This window comes from Protobothrops mucrosquamatus, unplaced genomic scaffold (genome assembly GCF_001527695.2).
Source record: "Protobothrops mucrosquamatus isolate PMUCROS unplaced genomic scaffold, P.Mucros_1.0 scaffold1006, whole genome shotgun sequence".
NCBI lineage: Eukaryota > Metazoa > Chordata > Lepidosauria > Squamata > Viperidae > Protobothrops > Protobothrops mucrosquamatus.
This window is the reverse complement of record NW_015387242.1, coordinates 178,960-200,666: the sequence shown is the minus strand read 5'-3', so window position 1 is coordinate 200,666 and position 21,707 is coordinate 178,960. Positions and strand designations below refer to the sequence as shown.

General features: G+C 35.8%; 1 protein-coding gene across 2 annotated transcripts in view; it reads right to left on the bottom strand.

Annotated features, from left to right (window-relative positions):
* Positions 1-13,269: 13,269 nt before the first annotated feature.
* LOC107290921 (contactin-4-like) overlaps positions 13,270-21,707 on the bottom strand; it is a 159,511-nt gene continuing 151,073 nt past the window's right edge. For both annotated transcript variants that reach the window (XM_015819863.1, XM_015819864.1), the window contains exons 14-19: positions 21,034-21,268; positions 18,387-18,502; positions 17,141-17,327; positions 16,249-16,361; positions 15,094-15,262; positions 13,270-13,370 (exon numbers count right to left, since the gene is read on the bottom strand). In XM_015819863.1, coding sequence (XP_015675349.1) covers positions 13,270-13,370; positions 15,094-15,262; positions 16,249-16,361; positions 17,141-17,327; positions 18,387-18,502; positions 21,034-21,268 — 921 coding nt within the window. The remainder of the gene's footprint in view (positions 13,371-15,093; positions 15,263-16,248; positions 16,362-17,140; positions 17,328-18,386; positions 18,503-21,033; positions 21,269-21,707) is intronic.

Below are 21,707 nucleotides of genomic sequence, written 5' to 3'. Positions count from 1 at the left end.
TTGAATAAAAAAAATGTCCACTATTTTGTGAAAAAAAATAGTGAACATAATGTGAAAAAAGTGGATTGTCCACTCAAATAGTGGACACCTGGCAACCCTAGCCGCGCGTGCTTTACCCTTCCTTTGTTAAGGATAACACAGCTGGCTAGGCTTGCACAGTACGGTAAGCCAGAAATCACAGTTAACATTGGAAGTGGTGGATTCCCATCACGGGGGTTTTTATGATTCAGTGAGGTTTGTGAATCCCACTCTCACAGTGGAACTGAGGGGCCGAGGCCTTTTCCATGCAAGTGAATGAGGGATATTTCCTAGGAAAGCAAACTTTGGGTCCCACCCCCCGAAATTCTGCTACTAGCCGCCTAGATTTTCGTAGCCTGAATCTAGTTGTCCTGTAGTAGGGGTGTCAAGCTCAATTTCACTGAAGGCCGCATCACCATTGCGGTTGCCCTGGGGGGGCTGGGTGGGTGTGGCCAGAGTGGGTGTAGCCTACTGGGGGCGCGTGGCCAGTTCTACATCATTCGCATCAAGGGTACCTTTGGGGGCCTGGGCAGGAGTGGGACAGATCTGAGGGTCTCTGGCAGAAGGGGGTGGGACCGGGGCAAGTGCCAAGGCATGGTCCACCGGGGCAAGTGCCAAGATGGCCACCACAAAATTGTACATTGGCTCCTGGCTTGCCTGGGCCAGGGCCAAGGCAGTGGGGGCTGTTCCCTCACTGTTTCCAGGATGGCTTCACGGGCCACATGAAACCACTTTGCGGGCTGTATCCGGCTCCTGGGCCTTGTGTTTGACATGTCTGTCCTGTAGGGTTAAGAGAATACAGTCTGGATATCCTTCCTGTGTGGGAAAACTATGGGAGAAGGTATTGGGACTCTTGACATGCAGCTTAGGTGGTCTCTTGAATCTTGTATCATGTAATTATTTCCCTTTTCAGTCAGACTATGAGACTGGCTGGGTTTGCATGAACCATAAATGGGCAAGCAGCAACTGGCGTGTTATAGGATCCCACGTGGTAATTGTGCCAGAGTTTGCAGCCAAACGGGGATGTATCTTGTGTTCCACAAAATTTAGTAGGTGACCACTGAGATACTGTGGTTCTACTGTTCGTATTATTTTGTTTTATTCCCCTTTGTGATTTTATTAGGATAAATGAAAGCTAGTTTTGTTACGCCAGTCTCTAACAAATGGTAATATCTGTTGACATCTGCACCATAATAGCTTCTGGCTCCTTTAGACAGAAAAAAACAGAACAGAATAATAGAGTTGGAAGGGACCTTGGAGGTCTTCTAGTCCAACCCCCCTGCTTGTGCAGGAAGCCCTATACCATTTCAGACAATAGTTGTCCAATTTCTTGTTAAAAACTTCCAGGATTTGGAGCATTCACAACTTCTGGAGGCAAATTGTTAGGCTATGATTTGAGTATGTGAACTCTATATAAATACATGGCAATGTGTATGTATTTCAGGGGTTAAGACTGGGGAAAAAATGAACCCAAAATAAATGATCTTGAGAGCTAGGTCAAAGAGCTTTACTGACTTTGAAGAAAAATTGATTTAATATACTCTTACTTGCAGTTCTATAATGAAATTAATCTTCATTTGAACAAGATAAATTAGGTCCTTTAGTGCCAGATTATTTGCTAGTAGGCCTCTTTTCAGAAGCATATAAGTATTATGATCTCAGTATAAATACCAACTACAACATTTTTTTCTTGGTGCTAGGTAGCCACATATGATCAAGAAAGTCTTAATAATATTAATGTAATGTAGCATTTCTCAACCTTGGCAGCTTGAATATAGTTATACTTCAAGTCCTAGAATTCCCCAGCCAGACTGGTAAATTCTGGGAGTTGAAGCCGAAACATCTTTTGAGGTGCCAAGGGTTCAGAAATACTAGTATAAGGTATTGTTTTGGAATATGTATGACAGCTGTGAGTTGAAATAGCACAGCAATGCACTTTATCATAAGGTGGTCAAAATGTCACAAATATGTGCTTATGAGTCAAGCAATGAAAAAAATGGTAATAATAACATAATGTAAAATGTTCAGTAATTTTTATTATCAATTGATAGAAGTAAAGGAAAGGTCTTCAAAAATTTAATATTGAAATAGAAATTTAAAATTGAATTTGCTGCAGTGGAAATTTACTGAGTGGAGAAGCAACTATAATATATGGGAACTAGGAAAGGAGAGCATAAAGAAAGGATGTAAGAGAAACACGTAGGCAAAAATTAGATGGGTCTTAGAGTGGGAAAGGAAGAAGACAAGCTATAAAAACATCTGTAAGAGAAGATAACTAGCAAAACAGGAAAGAACCTATTTTTCTAAGAAATCATAAAAAACGGGGCCAGAACTCAGGCAAGTGAGCATGTGCAATTAGTTGATTAATATTAACTGACACACCTTGCATAAATTATCTCTTAATTTTCATGTACATGTGATGTATGATTTAGTATGTAGCAGGAAATATGTAGGAGGCGGTCGGAAAGAGTGTAACCTCATAGTACCTCAGCCAATGGGGAAAGAGCAGGGATGTGCAGCCTGGACAGGGATGTATAATGAAGGAAATATTTTGGGTTGGAACTTTGGAGAGAACCAAGCTTTGATAGCTTCTCTCCCCACTTATTGCAATAAACGAAACAAAAGGCCTTCACTGTGTCTTGGCTGGTTATTGGTCAGGCGAGCTTGCCTCTGGTCAGGAAGGAAAGTAGCCAGGAGCACATAACATCAATTATTAACAATTCTTGATGTTGCATCATTTGTCTAGGGCAGTGGTTCTCAACCTTTTTAATGCCGCGACCCCAAGCGGTCGTAAGTCGAGGACTAAACCGGTCATAAGTCGAGGACTAAACCGGTCGTAAGTCGAGGACTAAACCGGTCGTAAGTCGAGGACTACCCAGCCGCTCGTAAGTCGAGGACTTTCCGTGCCTGGGAGCGCCGCGCATGCGTGGTTCCGCCCCCTGCGCCGGCCGAGGCGTAGCTGGCAAGCGGCAGAGACGGAGCAGGCCAACCACCAGCTGGCCCAACCCAAGGGAGGTAAGGCACCCGCCGGAAAAGGGAAAAAAAATGGCGGACAAAAAAAATGGCGGCCCCCGTGAAATGGTCGATCGACCCCAAATGGGGTCCCGACCCACAGGTTGAGAACCACTGGTCTAGGGTCCCTATTTTGTTTTGTTTGATTTTTCTTTTTATAAGGCTATTTTAATCTGGGCTATCACGTCTGTTCAATGTTTTTATATTTTTTCTCATTTCATATGGTGCCCAGAGTCCATTGGGTAGCTGATAAATTCAAATATATAAAATAAATATAAATATTTATTAAACATATATCATTCCATAATGGTGACCTTTAACAGCTTACAAAGTAAATAATATAGACATCCATGATACAACTATCAGACAATTTCATAATGAAACCTCTAAGAAGCAGCAATGATAATAAATGAAAACAAAAAGAAAAAAAATGTTTCAGGGCTTAAGAGAATATTGGCTGGAATAATTCAATTTTCATAATTTTCCCAAAGTTCAACTGGAAACTTGATCTGCATACGGTGGGTGGAGGAGGGGGAGGAGTGCTTTGCAGTTCAAAACTTTGGAACTACAATAGAAAAGCAGTGCTTTCTAGGTTCAACCTAGGCATATTTTGGAAATGTAGGACTATATTATATTTGATCTATATAATCAATATTATATTTGATCTATATAATCTAGTGTAGGGGTGTCAAACTCACCATGTCACGTGACATGTCGCGATGTATCGCGACTTTTCCCCCATTGCTGGAGCTGGGGGGGCGTGGTTTCAGCATGACGCATCCGGCCCGTGGGCCAGCAGTTACACACCCCTGATATAGTGGGTCAGGCTGATTGTGGTTGGGTCAGGAGAACTTGCAGTTAACTTTAACAGGCTTTGTAGGTCAACACCAGCACTTTAAATTGTAAGTGACAGAGAGTATGGCCTCCACAGAATTCCATGCTATGCGCTTCCAAAGTTGAGAGAGACAGTATGTATATGGACTACCATAATCTGAATCAATTTCCAAGTTGTCTTTTAAAATAATTCAAGTAAAACCAATGAAAATGTGTAATTTATTTTGCATCCACAAAATGTAGTGTAACTTACCAAATTAGATGATTTTAAAAGACGAATAAACAGCCTCAGAGTTGTTATTTAGTTAGCATGATGCTTTTGTGGAGCATTCACTTGGAAGTGACTATATAATGGACCAGTGCTTTCATGAATGATATAGGCTTCTTGATGGTGATTGTGGAAAATGGGATGCCAGGCTCCATGGACCTTTGATCTTATCCATCCAGTTCCTTTGGCATTGTTATCCCTTTCTAATTACTGGAATGCAGCCCTAAGAATGTTTCACTGATTAAGTGATGGCATTGCTCCATTAAAAGCAATTAACACTCTGCAAATAATCTGGCTTCAGGGCCATTTTTACACTGTCAGACAAGCTGGTACTGGGGGGGGGGGGAACCCTGCTGTTTTCTCTACAGAGTGAATCACCTCCAGAGTCAAGTAGTTTTCCTTGATTTCTTCTTGTGGAAAAGAATATAATAAAGTAGATTGTCTGTACAATAGGATATTGATACAAAACACTTGGTTCATACTGATACCAAGACTGAGTGAAGATATATTTACTATTCTGTGTTTTTGTAGCCAGAAACCCTAAACACATAAATGTTCCAGGATACTGATATCCCTTAGCAGTAACACACTGAGGTCTGTACACTGTTCACTTTGTCTTAAATACTGTTGGCTTTTGTAATGAATATATGTCATCAAGTTAATAATGTCAATGTATTTAAGTATGTTTTATGTATTGTTTTTGTAGAATGCTAATCCATGTTGGGACTACAAACCATTTGAGTTAGCAAGTTAAGGAACTGTTCATAGCTCTTCTCTGTGTGTTCATATGTGTGCACACAAACATAGCATCATAAAATGACCGTGGAATTGCAATAAAACAGACATAGTAAGTTTTAGCATTTTATGCCAGATTGGCTGCAGGCCCATAGAATATAATTAAACAGGAAGGCTACATAGATTACCACAACAAGACTGGACAAATGTGTCTTTTGTATGATGTCTTATAGATAAAAGTGGCACAAACTCTGGAATTTTAGGAGTTTTCACAATAGCCAAAGGTTATTGCTTCAGCTGGAAATTATTGCAACTCATTAGTGAAAGAAACTCCTTTACTGCTACTTGTATAAATTATTTCTCTTTTAGTAAAGATTGATTCAGTGTCCATCTTAGTTTTTTCTTTACTCCTCTCCAAGTCAGCTTTATCGGAATATGATCAGCCCATATATTAGTTTCTATCTCAATCTCATGTATATTTGTTCTTAATTCAGGAGACATCCATATCATGTCAGTTCTAGACCATGATTTATGCCTATTCAAATAAAATGTATACTGGGATTTTTTGGGATTCGTTTCTCTTCACATATCCTGTATGCAAATTTCTTCTGTCATTTTAAAAAAATCCCCTTTTCCCTATATTACTGCTTCTATAGTCTAGTTTTCCATCGACAATTGCATTAAAATTTCCTACTAAGTAAATATTTTGATATTCCATTTCCAATATTTTCTTATGTAGCTTTTGGTAAAATTCTTCTTGTTTGTTATTTGCAGGGTGGATTTGATTTAAATCAAGTTGATTTAAATCACGATTTAAATCAAGTCAATTTAAATCACGATTTAAATCATGATTTAAATCACTAGTAAAAAGGCTTGATTTAAATCAACTCGATTTAAATCATAATTTTTAAAGAGCAACTGTCATCTCTGTCCCCCAGTGGCTCCTCCTCTGACCCGCTGTTGACTCACCGACAGTCCGATTCATTTTAATGGGATGGCTAGTGATGCAGCAGTGACATAACAAGGGGAGGGAAGTGGCAGGCAGCAGGTGAGTGGATGCCTGCTAACAGGCGCTGCCATGATGGATCTGAAATGACAGGTGCTCTTTAAATGTAAGGACTCATTCCTGCTGGTAGTTAGAATCTTAAATATTATTTGCAAACAAAATGAAGGTTTCCTATTTAGAATAATAAGCTGTCAAGTTAGTAAAACGATGATATCAGAACCGATTTTAGGTTAATGGTTAATCACACATAGTTGGAAAACTACTCAAATTCTTTTATTTAATTAAAACACATAGAGCCTGGTACAGATGCATTTCTCTTCAAACAATCATACAGTTTGTAATGTACATAGATTTGCAAAACAATGGGATAAAATAAAGGAATATTCCTGAACTTTATTTTATGATTTATCTTATGGTTACTGAGAAATTGTGTAAATGCATCAATGCAGAGCATGTTATCTCAGCTTGCAGAGCTTGGATTCATTGACTGAGTTTACCAAAAATGTAAATATTGCAGAATATACAGCCTCATGCTACATAACTAAGCTCCATTTCATGCTGAATAAGCTAAATTATTAATATATCTTAAATAGAAAACTATCTTTAGATAGATTTTTACTCCAAAAACATTTTATTAAAATAAATTTGATAAAAATTTAAAAAAATCCAATTTAAATTAAAAAAACACCATTTTTTTTAAAAAAAATCATTGATTATTATCCATCCTGGTTATTTGGTGCATATATTGCTACCACAATATCTGTTTTTGATTTATCATTATTTCCACCATTAAAATTCTTCCTTCTTCGTCTGAGTAGACATGTTTAGAGTCTATTCTGTCCTTAACATATAAAGTGACTCCTCTTTTCTTTTGTTGTGCTGATAAGAAATAAAGTTTCCCAATTTCTGGGCATTCCCAAAATTCATAATGTTATCTTTTTATATGTGTCTCTTGAAGACAAATTATATCTATTTTTAGTTTTTGTAGTCGTGTAAAATTATTTTTCCTTTTTGATGGGGAGTTCAACCCATTATATTCATTCAGAGAATCCCACTTTCCTTCTCCATTTTCTTTACTTATATTTAGGTTTTATTCTTCTAGTAATTCTGGTCTGTCTCTGTTCTCTTGCCATTGCCCCTCCTTCTTGGTCTGTATTTTCTATTTCTTCTTTTTCTCTTCTGTTGTTAACTCTTCCTGTTTTCTAAATTCTTAAGATTTCAGAATATACCTGAAGACAAGGAAGAAGATCTTATAGAACTGATTACAGAGCTGTTAGAAGAAGCATTAAAAATTGGGAAACAACAAATGGAAGGAGAAATAGTTCAAATATTTAGAGTTAACTCAAGCCACGCAACGAGATATAAAGTGCCCAGGGAGGTACAATGTTAGATTTGTGAAGAAATCAATAAGGGACGAAATATTAAGAAGAGTGAGGGATCATCCACTACAATATAGAGAAAAAGAAATTATGGTTTTGAAACAGATCCCTAGGAGGCTAAAAGATTCACAAAAACAATACCAATTTTTGACTACCAAATTAATCAAAAAAAGGAGTGAATTTTAGATGGCTGGTCCCAGAGGGGATTTTAATTAACTGGGACACTAAAAGATGCAGATTGGACTCCATCTTTAAGGAAACAGAATTTTATGATAGACATCCCAAGCAGATAGTGAATTTAGAAACTCTCTAGGATTCTTGGCACTTTCAAGAATGTGATCACTGGTAAACTAATATTTTTAAAGGGGAGCAGTAATTTTTACTCGTATCTATGGTTGTATTTTGTCCAGCTGTTGCAATGTTTCCTCATACACTAGCTTGTTCAACAGCAAAATGTTGCATAAGTTATGTGTCATCATTTTCAGAAGACTTATATGTAAAGGCTTATATATGTATAGAAATAGCGCAGCACTGAATTATATAAGAAATCTGGCATAGACCGTTAAGTCATAGACAAGGAACGTGTTGCCCTCCAGCTGTTCTGCTATAACCACCACCAACTCTTTCTGTTATTTCCTGGCTCTGGTTATTGGGAAGTATAATTCAACAACATCTGCCACCTGCACTATATTATATCCAAAGTTCTTTGCCCATGTTATTATTGTTTCTTTTACTTGTTCTTCCTCCATCTTTAAGTTTAGCAGAAATCTATAGAGTTTCTTAATCAACTTTTCATCTGTTTTTAGCAGTATCTGATCAAATTCTGTCTGTTCCTTATAAAATCCCATTGTTTTAACATCTTTTTCATATCTTGTTTGGATTTACAGATATGGCCACCATGCTAGATCAATACCTTGTTCTTGTAGATCTTGTCTGTCTTTCAATTTTTCTTCATTGTCCAAAATGTCTTTATAAGTCACAACTTTATTGTAGTTAATTAAATTTGGGTAAGCAAAAGCTTCCATTGTTGAAAGCCATTAATATAATTTTTTTCTTTTATTTTTTCCCATTTCGAAAGAAGTACATTCTTTATAAAATGGTTCTGAAAGTATCTATGTATTTTATTCTTCCCATATCACAGAAAAGCATGCCAACCAATTTGTAGGTCATGCCCCTCTAGGTACAATAGTCTTTTATCTCTAAGCATTATCTATTCTTTAAGCCATGTTAGAATAGATGCTTGGTAGTATAACCTCCAGTCCGGCAGTCTAAATCCTCCACTTTCTTTCGCTTCTTGTAGCATTTTCACTTTAATTCTAGCTTTTTTCCCTTGCCAGATAAATTTCAATATTATTGTATTCAGTTCATCAAAAAAGGCTTTTCCCAGCCTTAACAGGAATTGTTTGAAATAAAAAGAATATTTTTGGTAAGATATTCATTTTCACTGTTGCTATTCTCCCCAACACTGAAAGTTGGAAGTTTTTCCACTTTTCCAAATCCAATTTTATTTGTTTTAGCAGTCTTACATAATTATGTTCTTTTATTGTTACACATCTTGCTGTTAGATAAATTACCAAATATTTAACTTTTTTAACTATTTGAAGATTTGTCTTTTTTGTTAGTTTTTTTTGTTTTCCTGTTAGATTCTTTGTTAGCACTTTAGTCTTTTCTCTGTTTATTGTCAACCCTGCCACTTCTCCAAATTTTTCTATTTTCTCCAGAGGCTTGTTTCCAATGGATCTTCCAATATGAAAACCAAATCATCTGCAAATGCTTGTAGTTTATATTTTTCATCTTTTATCTCCAGTCCTTTAATTTCTATATCTTGACTAATGTTTCTATTCAGTACTTCCAATGTTAGTATAAATAGTGATGGAGATAGTGGGCATCCCTGTAATCTTTTATCTCCAGTCCTTTAATTTCTATATCTTGACTAATGTTTCTATTCAGTACTTCCAATGTTAGTATAAATAGTGATGGAGATAGTGGGCATCCCTGTCATCTTTTATCTCCAGTCCTTTAATTTCTATATCTTGACTAATGTTTCTATTCAGTACTTCCAATGTTAGTATAAATAGTGATGGAGATAGTGAGCATCCCTGTTTTTTATATTGAAGTTTTCTGTAAAATCTCCATTTACAATTATTTTGGCTGTTTGTTTACAATAAATTGTTTTGATTACATTTATAAAGTTTTTTCCGAAGTCCATTTCTGCAAATCGCTGAAACATAAATTGCCAGAATACATTGTCAAACGCTTCCTGTGCATCAAGGAATATTAAAGCCATCTGTTTCCCTGAATGAATTTCATAGTACTCTAACACATCAAGAATCATTCTTAAATTATTTTTTATCTGTCTTTTAGGTAGGAAACCATTTTGGTGTGTATGTATAAATTCGATCAAAAATTTCTTTAGTCTTTCTGCCATTATTGAGGCAAAGATTTTGTAATCTACATTTAATAGTTATATTGGTCTAATTTTTCCAAGTTGTCCACCTGCACTGCAAGGGAGAAAGGCCTTAGGTTGGTAGTGCCTTCCCTGCAAAAAGTATCATGGCATTATATTTCCACATAGGACTTGGAAGAATTGTTTTTTAAACCTTCTGTCACTTCACTACCTGTTATAGTGGGCTTGATTTGTCATGTGCTCCATGTTTCATGATTTGCAAGGTTCTGATAAGCAACCATATTTAGGGGGTGAAAGTTATGATTTCTATTGTCACTATTCATCTCCTTGGATCATTATAGAGCTGAATTTTATCTAGATGAGATGGGTGGCACAGGTTTGATTACCATATAGATGTGTTTGGACTCCCTACAAAATTATTCCTTTTTTTCTTAATTCAATTTATATTTTGCTTAAATGTCTAATACAATTAGTTTTTCAGCAAGATATATACATACTTGCTCTATGTCTCCATAATGGAACTTTTGGCTATCTAAGCAGCACTGATATTAAACCTGAATAAAAGATCATATTTGTGGGATGGGGTAGGGGCTCCTCACAAACATTGTGAGGTAATCCTGTGTCTCTTCCCATACTCGCCATGTTAATTAAGATGTTTCCTTCCAAGCATGATGCGCTATTGGGACTTCAGGGAAGGGAAAGGTTTTTTGTAGAGTTCATTAAATTGGGTTTATACTGAACCTGCAAAGAAACCTCATTATTGTCATCTGTAAAATCTGCATGTGGATTATTGTTCTTGTTTGTAACAGGCCAATTTTCCCAAGGGAAGCCTCTGGGACACAATGAGATACGAATGTTTCTGGATTGTTTACTTCTTGATGTTATTACTATGGCTTTTGATGTTATTACTATGGCTTTTCAGTGAGGAATGGAACCTCAGCTCTCCGTGTATGTGTATGTGTATGTGTATGTGTATGTGTGTGTGTTTATAGTTAGAATTGCTTTCAAAAACACTGAGTATAACCCAGGGGTAGGCAACCTTGGCTTTTTTTATTACTTGTGGACTTCAACTCCCAGAATTCCTGAGTCAGCATAGTTGACTCAGGAATTCTGGGAGTTGAAGTTCACAAATCATAAAAGAGCCAAGGTTGCCTACCCCTGGTGTAACCCATTGGGTAATGCATTTTCATAATTCAATTTATAGTGAAAGTGATAAATACTTCAAGCACTTTTTGTAAGTTTTTGAAATCACGATGCCTAGAGTTATTTACTGAGTAAGAATGCAAGAAACATACCCCACAGAGACAAGAATCTTTACAAATAACAGGATATTTATTACCAATAACTTTAAAAAAGATTACATCTGCTAGATCACTGATAAATATGATTTACACTTGGGAGAAAAACTACATAGGCTTTTTTTCTTTTTTCTTTCTTTTGTGGGTTTTTTTGTTTTGTTTTTGTTTTTACATAGAAGTAACCATATCAAACAAAGAAAGGAACACAGCTTGAAATACTGACAATATTTCTCTGATTAACATCCCCAACTTACACAAGTGGAAACCTGATTATGAGTTACTTAATAAATATATATTGAATGTTTTAAAAGTTACTTTGTATGTTTTGGAAGCAAAAGAGACAAGTTAGAGGAAAATGTAACCTATCAAGAAGGACAAATTATAAACTTCGGCAGTATATTTTTAAAGTTGGGGAAAATAAAGTCATTTTAATTTTAATTATTATTGTTTCATCTGAGCATAATTACAAAATATTTCCCATAGTAACAAAAATCTTTTTCTATTAATATATTTTTCTTGCAATTTTTGACAATTATCCAGTGTCCTTGTGCATGCACAGAATTCTGCACAAGCACACTTGTAGGTGCAATACAGCAACTACATGAGTTTTCAAGCCACTGGATTAGTATTAACAAACTCTGCTCCAGTACCGGTTTTACTGCAATGAATGGCAATAGCATGAAAAAAGCATTATGATGATTTGAATTCATTTGTCAGATTTTAATGGGGGTTTATCAACATGATAGAGATGTAGATATGGCAGACCCTGAAAGTTAAACCTTGATATTCAGAACACTCAGAATTAAACTATTTGAAATTCAATGAGATATCCAGACATACAAATTGTTCTTAAAAAGAAAACTAATTTTAGAGAAGCATTCTATAGAATATTATTTATCAGACTTTTAAAATGACCCCTAGCTAACCAAGATCCTATTAATATAGAACACAGATAATCCAATAAGTCAATTTATGAAATCAATCTATAAAGAATTGTAGATTACATGTACCTGTCAAAATAAATTTATTTAGTAAAGAAAGCAGCATTTAAAGTCTTCAAGATTTCATGATTAAAATGGTGAAAATGCAGAATTTTATTCATTTATTTAAATAAAAAAATTAACATAAATTGTTGAACTGATAACTTTCAGATTTTCACCATACTCAGAATCTTGTCCTTTGCTATACAGTAGCAATGACTGGCATTCATTATATTAAGAGTGATGACACTAAGAGGAATGAATGATAATTTAATGTTTGTTCAATTTTATAGAAATGTAAATCAGTATATTAAGGTAAAAAATCCTGTGTGTTACCAAAACATTATCGTAAGGGAAAGAATGCCATGAACTTTCATAAAATCTGAAAGCAAACACACAGCATGTTTTACTTGTAGTTTATTTATCTGATAAAAAAGCAGTCCTGTATGTCCACAGTGGCATGATTCATCCCATTCTGCATATGTAAAGGAGATCCTGAAAAGTTATGCTGAATTTTTTCCCTTCTCTCTGTCTGTCTCTTGCCCTGCCCCATCCTCTAGATACCTACTCTACCTGGCAAGGAGCATAAACTTTATGCTTCGTTGTGGTTATCTAGCATCTAATTATCTTTCTTCTTCAGAAGGAATTAGAGGGAACCCAAATGGAAGCCTTGAGTTGTAAGTGATTTTTTGAAGCGTTATAATGCAATGTGCATAGCTGTAGCAAATTTAGGCCTGAAGGAGATGGCAGTCTTCATCAAATAACTGTGGAAATCTTTTCCATGCCCAAATAGACACACACACACACACACACACACACACTCCTGGAAAGATGGACTGAAGCTAAAAGAATTCATTGTGCATTCTTGTCAACCTATACAATCAATTTGAAATCAGTTACTGACAATTATGGCCATCTGGCCTGAAACATTCCAAACTATATAGTTATGCAATGATAATGTCATCAATAGCATTTCATAGCAGAGGGGAAAAGAAATCAATATCTACATCATATATTAACTTTAAAAAAGTCTATAAAACACTAAATATATAATAAAAATATGCATATAAGGACATATGTAAACTGCTTTGGTAACATCGTATTACAGATGTTTTCAGTGCATTGCAGAGTTTCCAAGGAAACTTCAGACAAAGATATATTTGCTTTGAGGAAGTACTGTATAATGCCATTCCTAGAGAAGCATAAAACATTTTTCCCCAGTAGTAAGATGTACTTGAACAACAATATTACTTAGTACTGGGTGGCTTCAAAACAACTAGCTAAATGTTGCTTAGTTATATTATAAACAGGAAGTCCTTTCAGTATTTTTTGTCATAAACTTGATCTCGCTGTGAGGGAAATCATTATTGTGCTGATGGCTGACAATGTACAAGCATTTGAAGTTGAAGCTCCTGACCCTCTTGCATACGCATCTAGGGGAAAAAGAAATCAAAATGTTTAATATATCACAGCTTAACTTGAACAAATGAATGAAGGTTCTGCCTCAGATGTCATGCACACATTTTCCACACAGCTGTTTCAGATAAAATGCTTTTATATAAAGACTGCAAAACATGCATATCATATCTAAATGGGGAAAGATTATTTCAAGTTTCCACTGCTATACAGAATGTTCCTTTTCATCCTAATTAAGGAACAGCTTGTACAGCTTTCCATATATATATATATTTATCATTTTCACTATTTTCACTCTATAAAGTAAAGAAGGTTTGAAGTCAGTCTCAGGTTCTTTTACTTTCAAGGAGATATGCACACAGTTTTTCTAGCAGCACTGCTGAAAATAGTTTACTCCTACCTTTCTCTAAGAAGTAACTGCAAGTAACTGAATTTGGGAATTTCAAAATAATTATGACAACATATCTATTGAGTAAGAAAGTAGCTCAATGTGCATCTTTGAATTTCCTGTAGTCCTTTGTTGAACTGAGGCAAAAGAGGCGGTGACTGCAAAGGATCCTATTTGATTTTAATTTTCTTCTGGCAATATTGTTTTAGATACTCTTTATTTTCCCTAAAATGGATAGTATTCTGCCCTTGCAGAGAAATATTCTGGCGTAATGAATAGTTTCACTTCGAGTTAAGATATCAACCTTCAACAATTAATGACAAATGAAACAAGACAAATTGAAATCTTGAGTTGTGTGGTGTTTCAAGAATAGTTCAGCTTGTCTTTTTAGCTAGGAGAGAGGGGGGGGGGATGAGGCTTATTTCTCATGCATCGCTGCTCTAGCATACAATTTAAAATTGACATCTTCATGTTTTCTCTATCTTTTTGTCTTGCTGCATGATTGTAATGCCAAATGAAAAGACCTAAATCAGCCGTGGTAAAGCATATGGAACTGTGGTGGTTAGAATGCAGTATGCAGTATGGCAGCATTGCAGGCAAACACTGCCCACAGCCGGGAGAGTTCAATCAGCTCAAGGTTGACTCAGCCTTCCATCCTTCCAAGGTCAGTAAAAGAATTCCCAGATTGTTGGGGACACTATGCTGACTCTGTAAACTGCTCAGAGAATCACTATGGCGTGGTATATAAGTCTAAGAACTATTGCTATTAGATGAGATGGTCACTGAAACTTATTTCTCTAATAAATTTGTGTATGTTACATCTCACACCAAAACCAAAAGAATGTAGTTATCAGTTTCATCAACTTTATGTATTGTTATTTTTAATGATATACACATGTAAAATTGTAATCCAAAGTAATTATGCTTTAATACAGTAGTTGGAGTTGTTTCATATCTATATTGCTTCCAGCAAGAAGATACTGTCTTATGTTAATTCTTAGCAACTAGCTTTGAAACTATGCTACACTGATGTAACACAAAGATACCATCTATTTTAATCTCTACCAATTGAACTTTGAAACTATGCTACATCTATGGAACACTTCTGGTTCTCTAGAAGCCTACAGATTTATTCCAGAGCAGTCTGAAGTCAAAATCTGATAAGAATAGTTCCAGTTGTTCAGGCATCTTTTTAGTCAGAGCCATTTAGCATTTTAAAGATATTGGGGATAAAACAGATTTTATCTCTTCAGTCAGTTGCAAAAGTAGAAAGGAAAAAAGTAGAAAGGTATGTTTTTAACTCATACACTTTATACTTAGGTAAACCAATGCCATAAACAAAACACTCTTACTTGTTATCTTTGGAATTCGAATCTGTTCACTGCTGTTGCCATCCCCTCCATCACTGATTGGCTTTATTTCTATGATATAATCCTCATCAAAGGGCAATGAAAGCTCCACAGATGTTTTGTTTGTCTCTATAATAGACATACTGTTTTGTCTATTCCATCTATAGAACACCTGCAACATATATTTGGTTAAGGGAAATTACTGTGTAAAAAGGAATTACACTATAATAGAAATAATTTCTTTTTCTAGGCACAAAGCATCTTAGGTTCTCTAATGCAAATGAATTGTTTTCTAGGGAATTATGTCTTCCTGTACATAAGAAGAAACTTCTGACCCATGCTTTTATTTCTTAAAGCTGTTTTTCTCTTCATTTAGCTTTGAGAGGTCAGGAGTTCCCGGAGACATCCTTCATCTTCCGGGACTTTATAGGCTGATTTAGAAGTTTGCTCCCGTGACACAAGGTTGAGGCTAGTTAGGCATCTTTATTTTGTAGGATTTGTACTTGCTGCACAAATGCTAATTTATGTTTTTGAATAATATTTTAAAGACATTGAGACATAAGGAAAACATTCAGTTTTACTAGGGGCCCACTACGTTGCTAGATATATTTAGTGGGCACTAATTATTTTAATAAGGGGCATGGCGGTCAAGCAGTTAAAACGCTGGGCTTGTCTGGAAGGTTGGCAATGAGACCTAAGTATCACATGATGGAGCGAACTTCTGTTACTTGCCCCAGCTTCTGCCAACCTAGCAGTTCAAAAGCATGTGAATGCAAGTAGATAAAGAGGTACCACTTTGATGGGGAGATAACTGCATTCTGTGTGCCTTTGGCACATAGTCATGCCAGCCACATGACCACACAACTGTCTTCGGACAATCCTCTTTGGCTGTGAATCAGAGATTAGCACTGACCCCTAGAATCAGACACGACTGATTCACAGCCAAAGAGGATTGTCCGAAGACAGTTGTGTGGTCATGTGGCTGGCATGACTATGTGCCAAAAAAAAATATTTAAATAGAAAGTTAGAAATGGGCTAATAGGATTATACAGCCCAAGTGAACTAACTCAGTTTGTGATTCTTTTATGAGATTTGTTTTTTGCAATTAATTCACATTAATTGTACAAATAATCATATGTTTTCCTGCCCGTTACCTACTTTGTATCCTTTCACTTCAGATTCATTATTCTGTGCTTTAACTTGATCCCAGTTCAGTATAATCTTAGAGTCTGATGAATTCCATATAATGTTTCCAGGAGGCTGACTTGGAGCTGAATTCAAAACACAGAAGTTTGAATATTATTAAGAAGCAAGATTTTTCTTACATAACATAGACTTGTCTATAATGTACGTCAGGTGCTCTAAGTTAAAGATGCATGTTTTATAACAAATAGACAAATTTATAATGCTTTATAATGTGAGAAACAGATACCTGTATATAGTAAAACAAAATTGGACAACAGTTCTGTATACTGATGACAGTTGGGAGCAGGCCTTGTTCTGAACAGAAAACAAATATTTATTTTCCCTGGTCAGCTTTTAATTTTCTGTGTCACAATTATAAAATGAAGGCTGCACTCACAGAAGTATAGTCAATTAAAATACAGGCAGAGCTAATTGAACGACCACTCATTCTCAAAATTATGATGGTGCTGAATGAGGAGGACTTCCAAGGATGGATCATTGTAGAATGGCAACCATTGTAGTGCCCTGCAATCATGTAATTGCCATTGGCAACCTTCACTTGCTGGCTTTCAACAAGCAACATGATAAGTGAAACTGGCCGGAGATTGCAAATGGTAATCACGTGACCACAGGATGCAGCAACTGTGCAGGGTTCATCTAACGATGGCAACTGGGATTGCTGCAACTGCGATTGTAGACATCACGATCACATGAGGTTGCACTTAATAACCGTGTTGCTTATGAGGTTGCACTTAATAACCGTGTTGCTTAGCGACAGAATTGGTGGTCCCAATAACCCTTGTTAAGTGAGGACAATCTGTTCATTAGAATAAAAATCCTGTCTACCCCCGTGCACCATACTCACGTGGCTTTTTGGTTGTCACATTGACTACAGCGCTGGATGGTCCCATCCCTGCTGTGTTGTAAGCTTTGACAGCCAAATGGTATAAAGCACTGCTCTTCAAGTTGGTGATTTTTGCAAAAGTCTGATTGGTCATAGTTTTCATTCTTCCAGCCTGCTCTTCTTTATCGCCATGTTTCCAATATCTAACCTATGCACACATATTTAAATGTATCCTTATTTGAAATCTACAGCTATATAAGTTTATATTATCTGCATTACAATTCTAAATAGATGAGTTTCCGTTACATGCATCTTTAGGTTTTAAAGGAATTCACATGTGCCTGTTATGTAGGTTTAAATTGATACTACTAAATTTGTAATTGATAAAATTTGTAGATGATAAAATACCAATTGCTAAAATTAATCTCTCTTTAACACTGCTGTTATTATCATCATCTTAATAGCAAATTAATCCTCTCCTTTCAATGTCTATGTGTCCTATATAAGCAAAGAACTTCTGTTCCGTATTTGCTTGGATTCTTGATGGATGATTAAAATAGGGATAAACATTTCTGATTTTATATCAAATGAGATGTGTGATATTAATACCTTTACTACAAAGAGGTTTTGCCATAATTCAATTTTAATACAATAATACTTTAATATAAACAATAACGGCACCTTAGTTAATTTTTAGAACTTTCACAGCTCTTCCTAAATCTTTGTAATGCCTGTGTTTCAACAGACAGCAGCTATTCTAAATATTTATTTCATGCATGAAGAAAATAATCTCTTTCTATCAAATGTTACAACTAAAAACTTCCTTGCCTATATCACTTGAGGTTCCATTTACATGCTTGTTTTCAAGATAACATACTCTCTATAGGACATAGAAGTAAAATTTCCCATTTTAACCTCTAGTTAATTATTTTATTGTAATCTAGCTAAAAATAATATTTATTTAGTCTTCCTATGAGCGTGAGAAGAAAAACAGCATTTTGTAACACAGTATACAAAGTGGGATTTAGACTATATGTTGCATAGTTCAAGGAATTTGGGGAGGTAGCAAATGGCTGATTTGCACTTATTAAAACATTTTAAGATTTTTATTTGCAGCCTGATGCATTAAGAACTGAAGCCATATGTCCCTGAAGCTCATTGATAGCAATTAGATTTGTATTTCATTTGTTAATAGTTTTTTCATGCATTAAAAACCAATAAACATTATAAGCAACAACAACCCTGAATGAAAAAGTAATGCACCTACCTCATAGCCCTGTATTCTTCCTTTGCGTTGGATCTGTGGCAGCAAAGACCAAAAGACTTCTATATCTGAAGCAGAAAGGCTTTTGGCAAAGACATTGGTGGGAGCTCTGGTGGGTTCTAAAAAAAAAAGCACATTAATTAGCTGCAGAGTCATCACACCTACAAATATCACTAATTTTTGAATCCACAAGATAAAATCAGTTATAGATGACCTTAGGCCATCTATTAAGAACCTGGTTTACTCAGAACTCTGAAAATTGTGCTTATGCACAGCACTACTGCAACAGGAGTTCTCATCCCTCAGACCGATACCTGCCCGCGGCCTGTTAGGAATTGGACTGCACAAGTAGTGTGCAAGTGAGCGAAGCTTCATTTGTGCATGTGCGGGATCTAGATTGCATACAAAACTATCCTCCCCCATTTTTCTTCTGAAACCTGTCCCTGATACCAGAAAGGTTGGTCAGTGCTGTACTAGAAGGAACGTCTGTTCAAGCCACATGAAAATGTTATGTAATATTTAATCTGAAATCTCTAATTTACAGAGTATAAGGCCAAGAACAAATTAATTCTGTGCTCCCAAGAGTAAAGTGGTTTGTTCTTACTCTTAAGGAGGATAGAAATAATTTTGAATGTTTCTCTGCTTCTACTGTAGCTCATATTTGCATTGGTTTGAAGATGAAAGATGGCAAAAAAAAACCCTATAGGGGTGCCTTTTTTAATGGTGGCATCATCTGTAACATAATTTATAACTCAAATTAGGCTTGCATTCGCTGTCAATCACATTAAATGTTATGTAAATGTTACAAGCAGAAGGCAAGATGAAGAGCAAAAGTAGAGAATAGTATCACATTTAGCAGTTACACTTTTATATCTGTCTAAAATCTTCCTGGTTAGGTGGATGTTAACATGTTTACAGTTGAGGGAAATGTATAGATCCTAGGATTGAATTCATAGGCATTTGTGAAACTGTGTGGCTATAGAAACAAACAAAAAATGGCAAACATCTGGAAGAAGAGCCAGTGTATAATAATAATAATAATAATAATAATAATAATAATAATAATAATAATAATAATAATAATAATAATAATAATAATAATAATAATAATAATAATAATAAATAAAGTTGGAAGGGACCTTGGAGGTCATCTAGTCCAACCCCCTGCTCAGGCAGGAAATCCTATACCATTTCGGACAAATGGCTGTCCAGTCTCTTCTTAAAAACTTCCAGTATTGGAGCATTCACCGCTTCTGGAGGCAGGTTGTTCCACTGGTTAATTGTTCTAACTGTCAGGAAGTTTCTCCTTAGTTCTAGGTTGCTTCTCTCCTTGATTAGTTTCCACCCGTTGCTTCTTGTCCTGCCTTCAGGCGCTTTGGAGAATAACTTGACTCCCTCTTCTTTGTGGCAGCCCCTGAAATACTGGAACACTGCTATCATGTCCCCCCTCATCCTTCTCTTCATTAAACTAGACATCCTAAGTTGTGTCAACTCTTTGTGATTTCAAGCACCATAGGATAACAGGCCCTCCTGTCCTACACTGTCTCTCAGAGTTTGCCCAAATTCATATTCATTGCATCAATGATACTGTCTAACCATCTCATCCTCTGCCGTCCCCTTTTCCTTTTGCCTTTAATCTTTCCCAACATCAGAGTCTTTTCCAATGAGTCCTCTCTTCTCATTTGATGGCCAAAGTATTTAAGCTTCAGCTTCAGTATCTGTCCTTCCAAAGAACAATCAGGGTTGATTTCTTTCAGGAAGAGGAGCTAGTAAGTCCTGATTATTTTCAGCTTTTAGATCTTTTGAACATGATTGTAATCAGGCTGAGCTAGGCTGACTATTTTTAAATCTGTCTGCCAGCCGATCTTCAGAAATTTAGGCAAAATCTGACTTTGAGTTAAAGACAAAACTGAATTCAAGATTAAGTTGAAACTCTGTGATTAGATTCAGGTCTTTAAAGACTGAACTTGTATGGGTTATGATTTACAGCTGAGTATTACTATCTTCATTGTGGAGATTATCCAATTATGTTCAAAAAAAATCAAGCAAGATTTTATTGCTAAAATTAATTTAGAGAAAAATGTACTGCTATAGACAGATAAGGGAATAGTTCATAATTAGACAAGATTAATTCATGCTAAATTTCAGTATCATTCTTCAGAGAATAAATGCTCAACAGACATTAATTATTCATATCTGTTTATATGTACACACATACATACACATAAAATAGGGTTAGCAATTATCAAAAGGCTTTACAAAACATTATCACAATCCTAATGTAATTTCGGAATAGGTTTAAACTTAATATGCAAACATGCTACTGCATGTGCTGCCAACACTGATAATAGTGCCATTAAGCATTAAAATGAGAAATTAACATTTTAATTTGTGAAAATATTTTGACCCAAAAGGTCCTCTTAAACCTCTCAATGAGCAGTGCGACATAATGCATGTCTCAAATGAATTATCTCATTCTTCAAACAAAATGTCACCATGATTAATATTAACTTACAAGAGAATGAAACCTAAAATTGGGTACATGCCATTTCTTAGCAGCATATGTGGACATTAACAATAAGAGGGATGCAAGGCCATTTCGAAAACAACCAGCTTATCATATACTGCCAGATTATTTGGCTATGCTTACCTTCATCAGCTGAATAAACAACCGTGACAGGGCTGAAAGGACCTTCTCCTTTGTTGTTGTACACTCCAACTTTAACTTCGTACGGTGAAAATGGAGGTAAACTCTCATTCCGAAAGACGTATTTGGAGGCATCTGGGGAAACCACTACTGTCTGCATCCAGCTTATTGTACCAACTGGGCGGAAGGCAACAACATAGCCAAAGCCTCCTCCATTCTGTAACTCTTCTGGCACTGTCTATACCAAGAGAAGAAACATGGAAACAGGTTGATGGAATAAGTTGTGTTTGTTAAGAGGCATAATAACATTTATCCCGGAAGAATTTAGAATTAAGAGGTTCACCTTGGAACATCTTTTCCTGGCAAAGGTAATAAGCACTCAATTTTAAAAGCATCCTATGTTTTATTACTAATTTGTTTCAGACCGTTCGTGTCCTTTTAATAGTCTATTTGCTTTCTGAAACGCCTTTAGTCCTAAAATAGTGTAAGTTAGAAGAAGAACAAACTATACTTATAAACATTACAGACAGTTAGTAATCAAGGCCGAAGCATCTAACAGCCATCTGCAAAGAGACAATTGTAAGTTTATTGTCTCCCATAAATGCACTAGCTGTGGTTTGATCCAAGTAAAGGTTATACTCGAATAAACTGCTTATGCAGATGGAACATTACTTTCT